The sequence below is a fragment of the Lepisosteus oculatus genome, chromosome 19 (assembly GCF_040954835.1).
Source record: "Lepisosteus oculatus isolate fLepOcu1 chromosome 19, fLepOcu1.hap2, whole genome shotgun sequence".
NCBI lineage: Eukaryota > Metazoa > Chordata > Actinopteri > Semionotiformes > Lepisosteidae > Lepisosteus > Lepisosteus oculatus.
In genome coordinates this window covers 6,891,872-6,911,235 of record NC_090714.1, presented here as the reverse complement: position 1 = coordinate 6,911,235, position 19,364 = coordinate 6,891,872, and the positions used below count along the sequence as shown (strand labels likewise).

Sequence of the window (19,364 nt, the reverse complement as noted above, 5' to 3'; positions counted from 1 at the left end):
GAGCACAAGTCTGTTATTTCTTAAGACTGCTAAGCGTAAGCTGTCACGCCATTCAAAAACACAGTGTCGCTGCCTTTGATACAGGGCATATAAAGTCAAAACACATTCAATTCAGCAATGAAACAGTACGCAGTCAGCCTTGACTTGTATAGCAGAGACCAGACACTGCAGAGTAAGTTAGCTGTGAAGGGAGACTTAGACATGTGCTGCACAAAGCTCTCTGTCAAGAGAATTAAAGGGAACTGCAGTCCCAATTTCTTAGACAATTTATTAAATCTCAGTAACAAAATAAATTAATAAATGAAAATTTGACAAAGTCCAAATTAAGCACAGAAACGTGACCTTTGTGAAAGTACTGCAAGTCACCATGTTGTCTAAATCCTCTGGTCTCACCACGGGCAAGAGCTCTGGACGTGAAGCGGCCCTTCCTGCTCACTAGTCACTGTAATGACTAATGTAATGCGATGTACAAGCAAATAAGTACAGGTTGTGCAGAAGGACATTTCACCACAGAAATGTTCCAATGTGATTTGCATGCAGACTTAACAAGTAAGTAGTATTTGTCTGAAAAATCATCTCAAAGTCAAGAGTGATATTTCTTTTGGATTAAAAGAAATGTATTCACAAGCCTGCTTCTTTACAACGTATTAAGTCTGCTTCACTTTACCAGACGTTTTGGCCTCATTCTGAATCACAGAACATGGTGATGTGCATACCTGGAAATTGAGGCTATTTTGTGATGTACATTGGAGGTTTTACAAGTTACTGTGTACATTTTACTTTTACTGTGGCTTGAAATCTTGAAATATTCTCAGCAATGCCAATTCTTTCAAACCCCAAAATGAAAATAGCACTGCAGTTCCCCTTTAAAAGTCCAGAAGGCCTGGAAAGGCATCAATTTAAGATGGAAAAACACATACAGGCTTACAACAGAAATCACAACATAATTTTTAATCAAATTAACATTAAAACATGATCAAGCACTCTTAATTTATGAAAAGGGTTTGAAAGAGAATAAAGAATTTATAATAAAAAGTATTTGCATAAAGATTTAATCAAGGTTGTTTTAGATTCACGGAGCAATTTTAGAACATTAAGTGCCGATTATTAATTTTAGGATAATTCCCAGTGTTAGAATTATTCCCTGTATTGCCTTAGAATGGAGAATTTCTGAAAGGACCCAGATGAAGGCTCATCAACCTGCATTATGAACTCTATGAATTGGCTTCATTACTCTGCTCTCCTCCCTGTGGGGAGCGTTCTGGCGCACTATGGCTGCCATCGCATCATCCAGGTGGATGCTGCACATTGGTGGTGGTGGAGGGGAGTCCCTATTACCTGTAAAGCGCTTTGAGTGGAGTGTCCAGAAAAGCACTATATAAGTGTAAGCAATTATTATTATTATCATCATCATCATCCCGAGTTCTGACCTGCTTCTTGACACACTGAATGGTGCTGATGAGCGCCCCCTTGTGGTCACTGATGATGCGGATGGTCATTCCCGTCCGTGGGCTGCTCACGGCCATCAGGCCATCCTTCCCACCTGAGATTATCACTTGACCTGTGGGAGGGAGGGGGAACATTTCCACACTGATTGTGGGGGTCTTTCGTCTGTCGCCTAATCACAAGTGGCCTCCTCTTTGAAACACAGATTTCTGAGATTGAATTCAAAGGGGTGACTTTTATATGATGAATTAACTACCACAGCAAACAGTTGGAGATAATAAGTGCGTTACACAATTTGAACATAAAAATCCATTCTTGAAAAGGTTATAATTTAAATCAAGGGATGGTATGTTAAAATTGTATAATATACTGTTAAGGCCTCATTTACAATATTAAGTACACTTTTATTCAGCATGTTCTAGATAAGATATCGCTGCTTTGGAATCGCTCAGAGAGGAGCGAGCAGATCCATTCTGGAACTTGAGGGAATGTCCTGCACTGACAGGAGGAAGGAACTGAACCTTTTTAGCCCAGAACAGATAAGACTACGAGGGGACCTGACACAAGCACTAAAAATCCTCAAAGGCACTGACCGAGGCAACTGAGCAGATTTCTTCACAATGAACAGAGAGTACAAGTGGAATTCATGTAGCCATGCATTTAAAACTGAAAGCAGGTCCTTCTTTTCCCAAGGGATTATGGGAGTATGGAACAAATTACCCAGCCATGCTGTTGAAGCTTATACCCTGGTATCTTTCAAGAAGCAGCTGGATGAGGTCCTGGGACTACTAACAAATGAGCTATACGCGCAGAATGGCCTCCACTTATTTCTAATCATTCTTATCTTCTTAAGACCTACAGCTTTAAAATGTCAGAAAGAAGAAAGACCTTTTCAGTCCTGTCTGTTAAGATTAATAATGGCTAGTAAATAGTATTACTAATAATACTACTGGCCATCAGCCATGTCACCCTGCAACTCACAGCTGGCAGCCCACTGAAGCCCAGCAGGTGTGAGCCTGGCCAGTACCTGGATGGGAAAACCTAAGGTTGTTGCTGGAAAAGGTGTTAGTGGGGCCAGCAGGGGGCACTCACCCTGCAGTCTGTTTGGGTCCTAATGCCCCCATAAAGTGATGGGGACACTATACTGTAAAAAAAAAGCGCCTTCCTTCGGAGGAGAAGTAAAACTGAGGTCCTAAATCTCTGTGGTCATTAAAAATCACGGGGCGTTTCTCAAAAAGAGTAGAGGCGTTACCCCGGTGTCCTGGCAAAATTTCCTATTGGCCCTTTCCAATCATGGTATGGCCTCCTAATAATCCCCATCTCTGAACTGGCTTCATCACTCTGTCCTCCTCCACACTGACAGCTGGTGTGTGGGGAGTGTACTGGTGCACTATGGCTGCCGGCGCATCATCCAGGTGGGTGCTGCACATTGGTGGTGGTGGAGGGGGGTCCCCATTACTTGTAAAGCGCTTTGAGTGGAGTGTCCAGAAAACTGCTATATAAGTGTAAGCAATTATTAATTATTATTATTTCCATCGAGGAGCCTTCTGTTGAAGGAGCAGGGTGCATCCTTCTTATACTGCATGTGTAATGCTGACATTTTCTGTGCTGCTAACTCATCACTTGCCACCACATGCTGCTGGTTTCCTGCCACTAGGCTTGAGGAGCGCCAGGGTACAGACTCAGTCACCCTACCGTCTACAGAGTACTGGATGGCGGTGATGGCCACAGGGTGGGGGTGCAGTTTGAGCTCCATCTCCGCGGTCAGGAGGCTGAAGACCCGCAGTGTGCCGTCGCTGTACCCCGCCGCGATGCGCTGGCTGCTTTGGACGTCCTGGGAAGGGCACACTGGGATCCAAGTCATGCAAACACAACTCTGCAGGAATAAAGATAAAGGATGTTAACGGATTAGTTCCTTTTCCTGAAAGAGTCATCCCTATAACGTATTAATCAAGCGCATTTAATATATCACACAAAAGTCAAAATGACATCAGTAACGTAGCGTTCTAAAAGCTTTGCAAAATCGTTTTAGACACAATTATCCAGTTATGAAAGTGTTGATATTATACTTTAACTATGCTTAACTACAGTTAGTAAGAAGCTATATCACCCTGCAACTGCACCCTATATCAGGCAGCCCCCTGAAGCTCAGCAGGTGTGAGCCTGGTCAGTACCTGGATGGGAGGCGTCCTGGGGTCGCCGCTGGAAGTGGTGTTAGTGGGGCCAGCAGGGGGCGCTCACCCTGCGGTCTGTGTGGGTCCTAATGCCCCAGTCAAGGGGACAGTGTACTGTAAAAAGGCACTGTCTTTTGGATGAGATGTAAAACCGAGGCCCTGACTCACTGTGTTCATTAAAAACCCTGGATGTTCTTTTCGAAAAGACGAGGGGTGGCCAAATTTCACACGGGCCTTTATGAACTGGCTTCATTACTCTCCTCCCCACTAAAGTGATTTTCAATTTTTCATTATTGAAGAATTGTGTAAACTAGATATGTTAAATGTTGTGAATCCTATTTATGCCACGGGGGACATTTCTGACACTATAAAGTCAGACTGACATGAGTCACTCTACATGATGCACCTGTTAACGCACAATCCAGACCACGGCATGCTTCTTACCTGATTGAGGACCTGAAACTGCACCACAAGTTCGTTGCTTGGGGCTGCCCACACCCGCACACTGCCATCTTCAGCACACGTGGCAAAGTGACTCTCCTCTGGGCTGAAGGCAACATCATTTACCTGCACGATTCGGGGAGAACAACTCAGATACTTCAGCTCAGAAACCTGAACATAAAGCTCTACAACGGGAAGCAGCTCAAGACTCACAGATGCTTAACCGCTGGAAGGTTAGAAAGACATGCCCACCTTATTCTTGTGGCCGCTGATGAGACGGATGCTGGTGTTCTCCACCCAGTTTATATACCACAGGGTGCCTGTTGTGGTACCTACAATCCCCATGTCCATCACGTCATCAAAGGCAGCGCTTACGACAGTGCCATCCAGCACCATCTCATGCTCAAGCAGCACTGAATTGCTCCTGTCCAGGAGGACCAACATGAGACAAAATAAAGATAGAGAAGATGAGCAATGCTATTAAGGATCAGACTCTCAAAGTGTGTCTGATTCCACATGTGTGGGGCAGTGCGGTTGTTCTGTGGCTCAGGATCTGCGCCTGTGGCTGGAAGGTTGCCGGGTTGAATCCTGCGGCCGGCAGAGGAATCCTACTCCGTTGGGCCCCTGAGCAAGGCCCTTAACCCCAACTGCTCCAGGGGCGCCGTATAAATGGCTGACCCTGCGCTCTGACCCCAAGCTTCTCTCCCTGTCTGTGTCTCATGGAGAGCAAGTTGGGGTATGTGAAAAGATAAACTCCTAATACAAGAAATTGTACATGGCCAATAAAGTGATCCTAATTTTCTATTTCAGTTGAAAAGTAGAAAAGGTACAATTCAGACTCCTTGCAGTGGCATAAGATCTCAGTATACTGTACAGAATGCAAAACACAGACGGAGGCAGAATGCCTAAGCATATGGAAAGAGATCATGCTTTCCCACCCTTGATCAGAGATTTTTTTGCCTTACAGTTCTGTTTAACCTGTATTCATCAGCTTTGAATGAAAAAAAAAAAACACCTAAAGTAACAACACAGTTGTTTCGCAGGGAGCTGAGCGGACAGACTGCTCACCTGTCCCCTGAGCTATGAGGGCCCGGTCTCATTCCCTGCACCGCGGCGACGGCCCACAGCCGGATCCGCCGGGTGTTGCTGCCGGTGAGAAGCCGGTTTCCTCTGCACAGCAAGACCCCTTGAGGACGCACAGAGCACACGCAGTCAGCCCTTCACTCTGTGCAGCCCGGCCTACCCTGTGACTCTTTTCAGTCCCAAAAACATTCAGACTGACTTCAACGACCATGAAGCTGTCCCATCTTGCACCACCCACCCCTTTATAAGGCCATCCTGGCACGTTTGCCCTTTTGGTCAGAAATGGTTCTACACCAACAGACAGCTGAGCCTTTCCACACAGCACTCTTTCCAGGATGCCCCCTCTCATTGCCAGAACACGGTGGGATCTCTGAATGGGAAGGGCAATTCCAAAAAACATTCCAATGTGACGTATACACAACGCACACGTAAAAGAGCAGACGATGCTGTGACATAAAACACAATCTGAAAGCACACAAGGTGAAGGGCAAGGGCCATAAACTCTTATAGCAAAATTACAAGGGTGGCTGTACAAGAACATTCACAAGGACTCGGGATTTCGGACTGACCGATCTCGCCCTCGTCTGCCTCCCAGGTCATGAAGCAGCGTGCGGTGGGGCAGTCCCAGGCACACACCCGCCCCCGGTTGGTGGCCGTGTAGAGGATGTGGTCGGGGCTGTAGCACAGAGCCGTCAGCTCCACGTCCCCCACCTCCTCTGGCACAGCCGCCCTGTGCTCCTGCAGGTGACGGACAGGGCTGCATTTGTCAACGCCTTCGGCCAAACCACTTTCGAAAAAGTCAAAAGCATTCCAAACTGTCTCGAGAAAAAGATACACCCCAAAAAGAGCTGCTGAAACAGTCCAGATACACCCCAAAAAGAGCTGCTGAAACAGTCCACGGGGACATTGTTGTTAAACAGCGAAAGACTTGCGTTACAACTTCACTGTATTGTTTTCGTCTTGGAAAAACTTCATGGAAATCCATAAATATTAAGTGGTAACAAATAAAAACATAGGAAAAACTGCACGGATTAAGGACCATAGTCTTAAGAACAAAGTAGAACCATATAACATAATAATGTTATTCACTTCCATTTAAATTCAAGTCCATTTGATTGTAGTTCACTTCCATTTAAACTCGTCGGTCTGTCACCTAATCACGTGGCTTACTCCTTTAAACACCGATTTCTGAGATTTAATTGAACTCAGTTTTATACAATGACATCCAGTTTATCTGGAACAATATTCAATAACCATGATTTACAGCTCACCTTCAAGTGCACATCCTGGCCTTGGGTTTCAATGGCACAGAAGATGGAGGTGGCCCTTCCCACACAAGCGAGCTGGCTGGCAGAGGCTGGGTTAAAGGCCACATCATGCACTGGCTCGGCCAGGTTAACGCTGGACAGCAGCTGGTATGTCCTGGTGTTCCACAGCGCAATGCCAGGGTCTGTGTAATCTCCTGAAAAACAGCAACAATTTCTGTTTCCTTTCATTTTTATTTCCATTATCTCCATTAGTCTTCAGTCTGTTACTGCTAACCCCTGACTTTGGTCCCCCCAAAAATTAAAATCTTGTTTTCTGTTCACAAACGCAGTATTGCTTGTGCACCATTCTGCCCTTTTTTAACACACTTTTGCAATACAGCTGTAATACTACACAAATCTCCAAATAGCACTCATGACATGAGATCTTGAAGAACGGGGAAGTTGTTATTTCAGTGTGACTTTCACCCTCCCTGTTTAGTTAGGAAGTGAGGCAGCTGTGATAAGCAACAGTCCAACCTTTCTCAGCTTAAGATGTGTCCTTGGTGGGGCTTGAAGAAAGGTTTGGAATATTTGTAAAAATTACAAGAGTGCTAGATTGCTCCTGTTCACAGTGTGAATGTCAGCGCTGGGCCTGTGACAGGGAGCGAAACTGACCGGCAGAGAGGAAAAAGAAGTCATCCCTGGAGTAGGCCATGGCCTGGACATGTCCCCGGTGGTATGAGATGGTATTTCTCCTGGACCCGTCGGGGACATTCCAAATACAGATGAGACTCCGAGATCCATCGCTGCCCCCCGAAGCTGAAGCTATCACCTGTAGAACAGACACAGAGCCAGTGTCAGTGTCACACCCTTCTAAATACCACATTCATTTAGGGTCCAACATTATGTGCAGGAACCTACACACCACCAATTCTGGGCTGATTTATTTTAGTGTTTTGAGTTCCCTAGTTTCCTGTAAAAATGAAAATCATCAGAATCAAGGCTATTCCAAAGATACAACAGATTTTCCATTAAACCATTTCTCTTCATTCCCAGGACCTGAACAATCACTATTTCCATTGATATCTATCGGTTCTTTCCCTGCACGGAGACCGTATTTCTTATCCGATCACTGATTTGCAATCCCGGGAGCCGTGACCTGGGCGTCGTGGGTGACAGCAAGGGTGGAGATTTCCTCGAAGTGGCCCAACAGGTGTCTCTGAGAGCCCGAGTGGAGGTCCTCCACCACCACGACACAGCCGCAAGAGTAGGCAAACAGACCTGGGGAGCAGGAGGACAGGCATTGGAATAAGCAATCACCATGAAACCCAGACTCACATTATAATGTTAACAAACACTGTGGTGGTTTGGGGTTACAAGAAGCTCAGGGGCTACAAGATTTACTTGCGATTTCAAAGCACTGGGGTTTCATGAGTTCTGCAGCGGGCACTGTGGCACCGTGAAGACACATGAGGTGAACTACAAAACAGCCCTAAAAACTAGAGCAATGTCAAGATCACCTGTGTCCGGGTTCCAGACCACGTTCCCTCGTCCATTCCCATTGTACCCAATCACCACCTTCAGCCGCAGGCTCTCTTCACCAGGGAGGGGTGTGGCGGCGCTCTAAAAGACAGCGACACGCAACTGAGACGACGATCTTGGGGGGTATCTGCCACCCTACCCTGCAGACAGTGCTCGGAGGTCAGCCACCATACCTGATCAAGCACTGACGTTTTAAAGAGAGGGGTGAAGTGTTTATAGGTATCTGGTCGGACTGGTGGCCTGGCATCATCTCCTTCACAAAGAGCATCTGTAAAAAAAACAAAGGATAAACGATTGCTCATCCATGCAACTGAATGTATAATCAACCGCTGGTGGGGCACAGGACAAGAGATTCACACAACTTGGTGTAGGCAGCTGGGAATTAATTCAGCTCCCTTCCTGATCAAGGTGAAAAAAAAGGTACGACAGGACTTTATTTTTTTATTTTGTTCTACAGCGTCTTCCGGTGGATTACAAGACACGCGAGGTTAAAGTTCCTAAGAGGAAAACAATACACGTGACAGTGAGGTGATCTGCAGTTACAGTAGGAGCCATACTGGAAGCTGGAAGCCAAAACATTGTTCTGCAGGGTGTTGAGACTGTGAACATAAGGCAAAGAGCTGAGATACTTACCAAAGTCAAGATGTGTGGGTGTGTGAGTCCGGCTGGCCTTCACGCCGGATGGGGACCTCTGGGGGCCTGCTGGGGTCTCGGTGACTCGCAGAAAGGAGCCTGTCACTGCAGCTGGGGCCCCTCTGGCCTGGTCTGCACGCTCCTGGTCCTCACACACAGACAGGAACGCTGCGGACAGTGATAAGACACACTAGTCCCTGAAGCTACAAAGTGCAGATTACACTGTACGATAAGCCCAAATGAAAGTTTACTATGATGAATTTGCTTTTTCGATGGTCTTATAATGCTATTATTTCTCTCTGTGGTGGTTTCAATGCTACATATTATGCTTTATAATTCCTTTCTATACTTCACCATGATTTAAAAAAGACTTTACGGCGCTTTTCTACACTGTACTCTGCTTTTATACTGGTATATTGTTGTAAATGTTTATAAGGGAGAGCAGAGATCCACAGTGCAAACGCAGTGGAAAAGAAATACCTGCAGACCATCTTGGTTGTGTAACAGTCATCGGCACTTTATCAGGTCTCTTTGCTAAAGAGCCGACAGAGGAACATATAACATAAAACTGCAAAATGAATGTAAAGAAAACTAAAGTAAGAGGCCAGTAAAATAACAGCACTGGGAAAATGTGCAAGGCAATATCCTGCTCACCTTCAAAGCCTGATCTGTTAATGGAGCTGATGTCCAGGCAAGGAGGAGAGGCAGAAGGAACTGGTGCAGTCGGTCGGGGCATTCCACTGGACATCAACATCCCACTGAGAACCAGCTCAGAGTCACCTACAGGGGCTGCACACGTCGTCAGTGACTGCATGCACTGGACTGGGGAGTCTCACTCTCACTGCTTAGTAAGTCTGCTTTTTATTAGAGCCACAAAACTGCAGTTCAATGGAACTTCTCAAACTGCATCTGAGCTCCTAAAAATGTATCCTCTTAAAATCAAAGCCTAGGTTTCATCTAATGCTTACTTTTTGGCGTGCAAACTCTTCTGTACAGAATCACCCAGCAATATCTTTAGTCAACATATGCACATTATTTAAATATCTAATTTTCTTAATGATATGGTCATTATTTTGAAAACAGTAAACATTAGTCTAATTCTTACCATTATTAGTGTATTTTAGTGCAAAGTTATCTTCACCAAAGCCTTACCTGGTTTGAAAGGTGAGTGAGAGGCAGTAGTGGGAGACTGTCTGAAAGAAAGGAAATGTTACATGTTGTAAAGGGAACAGTGGTAACACGGCTGATGACGTCTTTGAGGGTGGATGCTAACCTCTTGTTCTCCTCCATTTCCTCCGGGTAGGCCAGGAAATCCCAGTAGTAGATGGCATCTCCCACACTGACCACTCCCAACTGGTCTGGGGTGAAGCCCACCTGCTGGATGGGCTGGGAGTGCCCAATGAAGACCTGGAGCAGGACACAGAAGAACATGTCACCAATCACTACCATTTCTGCATGCTTCATGTGAACTCAGACAGGGGGAACAGCTCTTCTGGACAGAGTCACTGTCCACCCTCAGGGACTCTCACCCTTGATAGTATAATAGTGGTAGCCACTCCTGATAGTCCTGATATACCATAAGCCAGTACAGATAAACATTCTACTCATGCATTCAAAAGGACATTTGACTTGTATCGATCTGAAGAACAAGCACTTCTTAAAAGACTTTTGTGATGCCCATATGAAAGTCGACTTAAAATACAAAAAACCTAAAATTGCATACAAGGAACAAATATACAGAAAACTCTCATCTCCATTTTCTAGATGAGAAAATGATCCTACCTGATAGCTGGTGTCATGCTTCATTCTGTAGTCCCACACCTTGACTGCCTTGTGCCCAGCGGTCAGCAAGAACCGCCCATCCTCACTCACAGACAGCGATGAACACACATGCTTGTGGACGTTTGAAACCTGTGAACAGAAGGAAAGGAGAGCAAGCTCGAGTAGGAAAGGCCACAAGGTAGCTTCTGTTATGGCCATTTCACCCTAGAATTTCGACCGTAGCTGTTCTTGAAAGTTCTCCTAATCTAACTAGCCTAGTGCCTACTTTAAACCTAGTTATGTCGACCTTCCCATTTAAGTTAGAACTAAGAAACTGGTTTCAACTTAGTTGAACACCGTTTTCAGGTTTTTTAAATATACTCACAGAAAAAAACAAAATTTAAAAACATGAATGAACAGCAAGCGTTCAGGCTGACCTCTCTGAGCAGGCGTCCAGTTTTAGCGTTCAGCCAGAGGATCTTGTTGGCCGATGTGGTGACCAGCAGGTGTCCCGTGGGGGCTGGGGGGAAGCAGACCTTCACGGCCGAGTCCAGGCTGGTGCTGTCCAGATCCAGAACGCTCACGTCGATGCGCATCAGCTGAAGAAGGGGCATAAATAAAAAGAAAGGTTGCTCGTGCTCAACCTCCTCAGCGACTCAAGCAGTGAGGAATGATAAAGGAACGATAAAGCCAGGCAGAAACTGTAAGAGACAATGGCAAGGCAAGGAAACATATCAGTTTTATAAAATTATAGGATTGTGCTAAATTACTATGCATATTTTTACATGGAAAATATTCATAAGGGATGTTAGGCAGCATTTAGGCATCATTTGTACATTATGCAAAGTAAAAAATATTTGATTCTTCAATTTCACAGCAATTAAGTACACTTAAATGTTTTGTAAACACATCTGTTCTTGGTATCAACCTCAGTAATAAGGTATTGTGAGAATCTTTTTTCCCAGAGCTTTTACTAAAGAGAAGCGCCAAAACGATCAGAAGTGCGGCAGCGACAGCGTATGACGTATTTTCCCAGCCCTGCCGACAGAGCAGAACAAGGCATCGGAACGGCAGCAGAAGCACGCGCTGCCAGGCGAGGCGGAGCGCGCGCTACCTCGTCCAGGGAGCGGGCGTCCATCACTGTCACGGTGTGTTCCGACGGGCCCACAAACGCCAGACTCCTGCTGTCGCTGCTGACCGCCAGGGCATCTGGGCAGCGCGTGCTCCCCCGGGATACAACGTTGCCTTCAGAGGAATACCAACAGCTAATCAAACATCTGCTGAAATAGACTTTCACAGCCCAGGACCAACAAACACTGCCAATACCTCCCAATCTGGGTTCATAGAACTAAGGCTCAACAGATGACCCACACTTAACACTGCTGCACACATAGGAAGGGTTTAGGCTTAGACTGGAGTATGCATAGTAACGGGATTTGCAATTGAGATACTAGCAGGTGGATCAAAAGTTTAATTAATGTCATCCTTAATTACTTAATGCTTGACGGTGAGTCATTTACTGCGGAAAAGCAATAAATCTCCAGAGAATAAAAAGCTTTTGAGTACTGGAACTGTAATTTGCAGTTTGCAGAGAAATTGATGTTTTGATATTAAGCTTTGAATATGTTTAATATCTATGCTCACATCAGTAGGCTTTCTGATTTCACATAGGCAAAGCAAAATGAATCCAACCTTAAAAGATATGTTATTACGCACAGTAATTAAAAGAAGATGTAAAGAAATCCACAAGCATGCGTGTTCTAAGTAATACATCAGGCAAGGGGCACCCAAGGCTACTGCCTGGCGCCCACACCTTGACAGCAAAGGTAGATAAGCATGGGATCGATGTTCGTACATGCCCACATTTATGGCTCATGTACTTATGAATCCAGCAGGGCTCTTGCTATACTCCTCACCAAGTTGCCTCAAGTATAAAAGAAAGCTGCCTGCTACCTTTCAAAAGCATAAGAGGTTTTAAGATATTTATTTGCGGTTTTTGGTGAGTTTAGGGTACATTAAGTTAATTTTTTCCGCAAAGACAGGCCAATACTTAAGCGCTGCTGTAACATCTCCTAAAATGAAATGTCTTCCTAGGAAGGTGGACAGTCAGCGCTATTCCAATCTTCTGTTTTCCTGCTTTACTCCTTGGGACCAAAGTCGTACCCAAGACTCTGAGAACGTGGTGGTCCTTTTCTGCTGAGTTGTACAGCGCCAGGGAGCCCAGGGAGCCCGCGCTGTACATGTACTCCCCATCGGGAGAGAAGGCCAGTCCGATCACTTCCCCGCGGTGCTGCCTGCGAACACAGACATAACACACCTGTGAGCCTGGACTCCAGCCAGCGGCCCCTGCTCTGTTTACCGGGGTAATCCCACAGAATCACCCACAGTGTACATTCCTACTCGTACACAGAGACAGGACTGAAAACCTGCCAGACGCAGACAACAATTTCTTTTGAAAGGTAAGGCAAGGCCAGTTTTATGATTACAAGGCTTCTCTCCTAGGTGTGTTGTTAAACAGGGGAGGTTAGTTTAAAGAGATTCTAAAAACATAAAACTCTTGTTTATCACCAAGCACACTGATTTCCTACTTTATTTAATCTATCAATGACAATTTCCAGTGGCGTTCTAGACAATTTTATACTTGTTTCCCTGCAATTACTGTGCCATCTGTGACTCAATCAACAGACTGCTGCACGTTAATAGGCTGCTTATTTCCCTAGCTAGTTTTGCGCCTGATGAGTACATCACATTAATTCAGAAGAGCTAGAACTCAAAAAAGAAAATCACAGAATCAAGCTGTTTACATAATAAAGAATATTAGAAATGTAATGCAAGAAAGCCACACTTGCAGCTCTTAAAACAAAGCCTGAAATAGCCAGTTTTATTTAGGACAGGAGAAGCGCTTTACACAAAGGCTTGTGGGGCTCGTGAAGAAGCTGACAAGCTATGTGATTAATACTGACATCCTAGCCTTTAAACCACTAGATGAATCAATTAGGAACTAAGTGGGCTATATGGACCAGATAGCCTACTCTTGTTTGAAAACTTTCTTTTGCTCCGATGTACATCAGCCTTGGTTGAAACCTAGGGAAGTTTTTCCAAGTGTTCAAAAAGGAAATGAGCTGGCACAAGCTGTAAGAAAATTCAAAATATGAATCTTTACTTAGCTGACAAGTAGGAAAAGGTCAAGCATTGCGCCGTGAACAGGAGACATCCTTCATACACTTCATAACACAGCAAACACAAGGGCTCAGCAATAATAAGCACCTCTGGAAGAACCCAGGAATTATAACCTGCTTGTGTGTGGGAAAACATGGCATTGTGCTTACTTGTGTTCTGCTAGGAGACTGGACGTGGCGATGTTAAAGACTCGAAGCAGCCCAGATCTGAACCCACAGGCAAACTCCTGCTGAGTGGGGTGGAAAGACACTGCGCAGGGAGTGTCTTCAGAAATAAAGTCATACAGCTGCAAACACATAGCAACACGGACGAGGTCAAATCCAGTTGTTGATGGACAACAGAGAGATTTTAAAAGCTTAGGAACTTCAGTATCTCAAAGATTAGCTTCAGAAAATAAAATGCTGCCATGTCTTTAAAGACATGGTAAAAGCCATGAGCAAGGAAACTAAGTTATTCCCTGTATTGAAGGGATTAATGTCCACTTCAACTGGGTTTTTATTTTAAACCTAAATTTTAAAGTACATTTACAATAAAATAAGCTTCCAAAGCCTACAACAAACAATATCTAACAAAGACTTTTTTTTATTTTGCTTTTAGGACAGATTTTAAAAAACCCCCGCTCTGATCTCATTCCACTGCTGGCCAAATTTAATAAACTGAGTTGGCCTTCTGATAAAGTTATTTTGATCAATGGAGACAGCAGCATGTTAGTGCCAGAAGTTCCAGTTCCTGTCCTCTCGCTCTCAGATCAGTATCTGTTCCAGGATCAGAGCGAGAGAGAGAGAGAACTTCGGGAGGCTCACCTGCTGCATGGAGTCCAGGTCCCAGACGCGGATGGTACAGTCCTCGGACACTGTGGCAATTTTCCTGCGGATCCCATCCACACTGAATCCCAGCACGCAATCTGTGTGGGACCTCATCAGGGTGCTGTATCCCCGGCTGCTGATGTCCAGGTAGCCCAGGTTGCCTGTGGCTGTAGCAGCCAGGACATTTAACCCCTCTGATCCAATACTGACCAAGCTCACCGGCCCCTCGTGTTCTGGAAAAGAGATTTGTATGTGCTTATTGACTAACATTTGAACAGAATTACCATTCTGGCTTAACATTTTTTCACCTCAGAAATATCACTAGACTACACCCTATGTTATCACTAACTGTGGCTGAAAAGCTGATCAACACATTTGTGTTCTCTCGAATTGACTACTGTAATGCTCTTCTCGCTGGGGTATCTAAATCTACTTTGAACAAACTGCAGTATGTCCAAAATTCAGCAGCCAGAATCCTGACCAGGACTATCCTGGAGTTCTGCACTGGCTTCCTGTCAAATTCCATGTGAACTTTAGAATCCTCATGCTCACCTATAAGGCTCTGCATGGCTTGGCACCTCAGTACCTGTCTGAACTATTATCATCCTACTCCCCACCTCGCAACCTTCGCTCTTCTAATTCTGCTCTCCTTACTGTCCCCCAAGCCCGTCTACATTGTATGGGTGACAGGGCCTTCTCCTGTTATGCCCCCAAGCTCTGGAACTCTTTGCCCAAGGATATCAGAGTCACCTTCTCTAAACTCCTTCAAATCCAGACTCCAAACCCTCTTCTTCTAGAAGAGCCTTTATTTAACTGGTTCCATTCTTTACCCCTCTGCTCCTACTTTTCTTAGTACCTCCAACCATGGTCTCCTCTGTATATTGTAATTGCATTTTATCTTGTGTATTCTTTTTATTTATTGTTGTTGTCATTCTGTAAAGCGCTTTGAGAAGCCACCTTTAAAGGCGCTATATAAAATAAAGTATATTATGTTATTATTATTATTATTATTATTATTATAACAACATGCTGTCACAAAGGACTGTACTAAATAGCTGAAGAAAGTCTCAACTTTATGGCTAAGAACAGAATGAGCACCTTGTCATTTAGCTGCCGAGTTGTAGCACTAAGACCTGAGTGAGTGGTTACAGCACAGTGGTGATTTAACGGTGCAACTTTATGCTTTTCTGTTTATTGTAATACTTTTTAAAAATCTTTTCCAAAATACCACTTCAGACATTAGGCCTACTTAAAATAAGAGACGTATTAGTGCCAGATACAGAACTTGCACTGTAAAGCAAAATGAATTTGGAACAGTTAACCCAGAGGAGAGGAAATTGGCCACTGTAGTTTTTTACCTGCTTCCAGAAAGACTGTAGAGAAATCGAGAGGCCAAAGGCGCAAGTACCCATCCTCAGAGCCCGTCGCGCAGAAAGCAGAGGAGATGCTGATGCTGTTTACAGCAATCCCTGGTCCTGACAACACAAGATAAGATTTTTTTTAAATCTATAATTATAGTCCATAATTAAAGTCTATAATTATACTGTTTTAATACAGGAGAGGCCTAAGGTACCTTCTTCTGGTTGAAGAGCTCACTGTTCACATGTGGACATCTAAGTCCATAATATCAACCAGGAAATAATCCCTTGTAAATTAACCTCGCTCCTAAACTAGGTACGAGTTACAAGAATGCACTAATGCCAGAGTGTGCTGGATTCCTTCTGTTCCTCTCTGAAGCCTACCAGTGGCCGGCAGCCATATCACTCTGCAGCTCCCAGCTGGCAGCCCACTGAAGCTCAGCAGGTGTGAGCCTGGTCAGTACCTCCTGGGAAAAACTAAGATTGCTGCTGGAAGAGGTGTTAGTGGGGCCAATAGAGGGAGCTCACCCTGCGGTCCATGTTGGCCCTAATGCCCCAGTATAGTGACGGGGAGACTATACTGTAAAACAAGCGCCGTCCTTTGGATGAGAAGTAAAACCGAGGTCCTGACTCTCTGTGGTCATTAAAAATCCCAGGGCGTTTCTTGAAAAGAGTAGGGGTGTAACCCCGGTGCCCTGGCCAAATTTCCCATTGGAAATTTCCCATTGGCCTTTACCAATCATGGCCTCCTAATAATCATGCCCAATTGGCATCATTACTCCGCTCTCCTCCCCACTGAGAGCTGGTGTGTGGGGAGCGTTCTGGCGCACTATGGCTGCTGTCGTATCATCCAGGTGGGGCTGCACGTTGGTGGTGGTGGAGGGGAGTCCCCATTACCTGTAAAGCGCTTTATGTGGAGTGTCCAGAAAAGCGCTATATAAGTGTGAGGAATTATTATTATTATATTTATTATTACCAGAGCTGAAGGTCTGTTTCTCTCTGTGAAGAGAGTGCTTCTGTTGAGACGGGAGCAGACGTCGCACGTTTTTGATGGTCACAGTCTTATAGTCAATCTCCAGGATGTGGCCACTCTTGCTGCTGGCGAACCTGAGCGGCATAAAAAAAAAACAAAAGAAAATTGTTTCAGGAAACAAAATACTCCAAGACTTTTTCCTGATGTGTCCCACATGTGATCCAAAATAAGACAATTCAAATGCTTGTTGTGTTGATCCGAAATCTAAATGCAATGGGCTTATCAGAGCCTCTCACACCTCTCACTCGCAGGTGTTAAAGGTGGCTCAGTAAAAAACAGGACAAAAGTAGTCTGGCGCAGGGATAAGGGATCAGTTTAAATTCAGCACACCTGCTCATCTTTGGAGATCCTCAAGAACACACACTTAACCCTTTGTTGTGCTCTATAATCGTATTACTTTGAATGGGAAATATGAAATGGTTTTGGCACATCTTAGCACCTTTCGCTCATCAACAACTAAATTCTTTAGTTATTTGTTTCTACGTTTTATTCACATGTGAGGCGGTTAAACTGCGTAGAAAAATCTTGGAAATGTCTTTGTGTCCAATGACTCACATTGTGGGAAGACCCCATTCGCACTTCACAACGGACTGCCCTCCCATCTCTTCACTCAGCCACTCCTGGCCCAGTGAGCCCAAGAGACAATGGTAGCGCACTGTGGAGCACTAGGCATTGGAACACGACTCAGAAGCTAAGCATTCCAGTTCTGAACCTGTGCCGTCAGAAGCAGGAAGGCTCGACAGCTCTGCGCTTGACGGAAGGTCAGACTCACAGAGTCCTGTCCTCGGGCTCCCTGTCGGCGAGGTGACCCTCCTCGAAGGCGATGTCTGTGAACTCCATACAGTGGTATTCTCCCAGATTGACAGGGCAGGAGCGCAGAGCCCCGCTGCGGACTCGCCACAGACGGATATTATCCCTCCCACATGACACCATCCTGAGGAAACACACGGAGACCCAGTGACCTCAGCCATCTGTACTGCCTTCTATACTCCAGCTACACTAAACTGATTTATGAACCCAAATACTACATTTTACATTGGCAAAAAAGAGTTTAAGAGGAGCTGGTCTCTTGAACATGGAAATCATGGTAAGATCAATGAGATTAGCTGAAACAACATTGAAAAAGTCTAAAGCTGAGCATCGTACACAAAAAGCAACCATGCTAGAGAGTCTGTTACTATACTAGGTCAGTACAACTGCATGCCTTATGTGCCACCTGTAAGCGGGGTGTCAGGATGTCAGGAATCTAAAAACATCAGTTCCCAAAATGGACACCAAGGGTGTGTTTGAATAAATTTTACCTGGTGTCATCGAAGAAGGCGATCTTCATGGCCTGAATGTCTACGTCAGTGTGAGCCTTTGCCATCACCACCACCTCCCCGCCTCTCTGTACCTTCTGCGTGTTCCACACCACCACCATCTGCCCCAGAGCACAGACACAACAGGGGCACACCCTGATCACCCGCAAGGCTCCACACAGCGAGTGTGGAATAAGAACTACAAGTCCCCCATGACCCAGCGATGAACAGAAACAAGTAACTGGAGGTGCTGTTCACTCTGGCCTTCACATGGCTGCTTCTTTTACAAACTTGGAACTGCAAGTTAGTCTTCTTTTCATAACCCCACAACCAGAAATTGCCAGCACTTCATCAGTTTAATTTGACCTCAACATCCCAGTGCAAACATTGGGCACACAGTCTTTTGAGACCCATGTGCCTTTAATCACACTGCAACTCTCGGTGTCTGCAGCACAGCTGGTATAAACTGGAGGATGGATTCACCTCTAGCTGCCAAGACTGATGACTCAGTTATCACCAGATACACCGGGGGGCTGTTGCGCATGACGCTAACAACGCAGTCAGCTAATGACCTGTCTCACCGTGTGCTGAGAAAGACAGCCTTTTTTTTTAGCAAGTAGCTTGCAGGAAAAAGGAAACTAATATTACGGCATGTTGCACAGACCCAATTCATTTAAAAGGAGTATACTAGAAACATAGAAAAATTGCAACCTTAAGCTTAATTTAGATTTTTTTTAAATAGATGAAACTCATTTCAATAATGAAAATCTTTATTCAATTAAACTGAAAATTTCAAATGATGACTATTATACTTACAATTTCAGACAGGAAAATACAAACTCTTATGAGGGTAGAATTGAATTTCTGCAAGATGTGAGAATAATTTCATTTGAGCAGGTTTTAACACAAAGGTCATTTTGTGTTGCCTGTTTAACACTGACGTTCGAGAATAATACTCACGGTTTTACCATGAGAGTCTTTGCCCACTCCGCACAGGACTCCGCCACTGTGAGAAAAGCTGAAGCAAAGAGACCAAAAATGTACTGAAATGAATAAGGATTCATTTAGTTAATCAGTCTTTTCTAAATAAACAAGTTTTAAATGCTGGATCCGATGACACTGATGACCACTGAAGACGGCACCGGTTCTACACTACTGCTGGACTTTTTTAAATGAAACTAAAACCATCAACAAAGAAGAACAGTGACAAAGACCCACTCAGATGTTTACTTGGCTTAAACTGGATCATCTGCATAGAAATTGAATTCTGCACTTGTAGGGATCCTGCACTTTTTTATTTAATATTAACAGATATCATATATCCAGATTCCTGATGCATCTTGAAATGGAGGAAGAATGTGT

At 44.7% G+C, this 19,364-nt stretch overlaps 1 protein-coding gene across 1 annotated transcript in view; it reads right to left on the bottom strand.

Annotated features, from left to right (window-relative positions):
* wdr90 (WD repeat domain 90) overlaps positions 1-19,364 on the bottom strand; it is a 34,684-nt gene that overhangs the window by 3,192 nt on the left and 12,128 nt on the right. Inside the window, exons 14-39 of the mRNA XM_069180789.1 lie at positions 18,963-19,020; positions 18,006-18,124; positions 17,477-17,638; positions 16,648-16,778; positions 15,672-15,788; positions 14,311-14,546; positions 13,657-13,793; positions 12,491-12,621; positions 11,442-11,572; positions 10,765-10,926; positions 10,349-10,477; positions 9,840-9,973; positions 9,719-9,759; positions 9,221-9,355; positions 8,567-8,734; positions 8,107-8,201; positions 7,912-8,014; positions 7,551-7,672; positions 7,067-7,223; positions 6,416-6,606; positions 5,714-5,882; positions 5,130-5,247; positions 4,314-4,485; positions 4,065-4,187; positions 3,142-3,322; positions 1,431-1,561 (exon numbers count right to left, since the gene is read on the bottom strand). Coding sequence (XP_069036890.1) covers positions 1,431-1,561; positions 3,142-3,322; positions 4,065-4,187; positions 4,314-4,485; positions 5,130-5,247; positions 5,714-5,882; positions 6,416-6,606; positions 7,067-7,223; positions 7,551-7,672; positions 7,912-8,014; positions 8,107-8,201; positions 8,567-8,734; positions 9,221-9,355; positions 9,719-9,759; positions 9,840-9,973; positions 10,349-10,477; positions 10,765-10,926; positions 11,442-11,572; positions 12,491-12,621; positions 13,657-13,793; positions 14,311-14,546; positions 15,672-15,788; positions 16,648-16,778; positions 17,477-17,638; positions 18,006-18,124; positions 18,963-19,020 — 3,553 coding nt within the window. The remainder of the gene's footprint in view (positions 1-1,430; positions 1,562-3,141; positions 3,323-4,064; positions 4,188-4,313; positions 4,486-5,129; positions 5,248-5,713; positions 5,883-6,415; positions 6,607-7,066; positions 7,224-7,550; positions 7,673-7,911; positions 8,015-8,106; positions 8,202-8,566; positions 8,735-9,220; positions 9,356-9,718; positions 9,760-9,839; positions 9,974-10,348; positions 10,478-10,764; positions 10,927-11,441; positions 11,573-12,490; positions 12,622-13,656; positions 13,794-14,310; positions 14,547-15,671; positions 15,789-16,647; positions 16,779-17,476; positions 17,639-18,005; positions 18,125-18,962; positions 19,021-19,364) is intronic.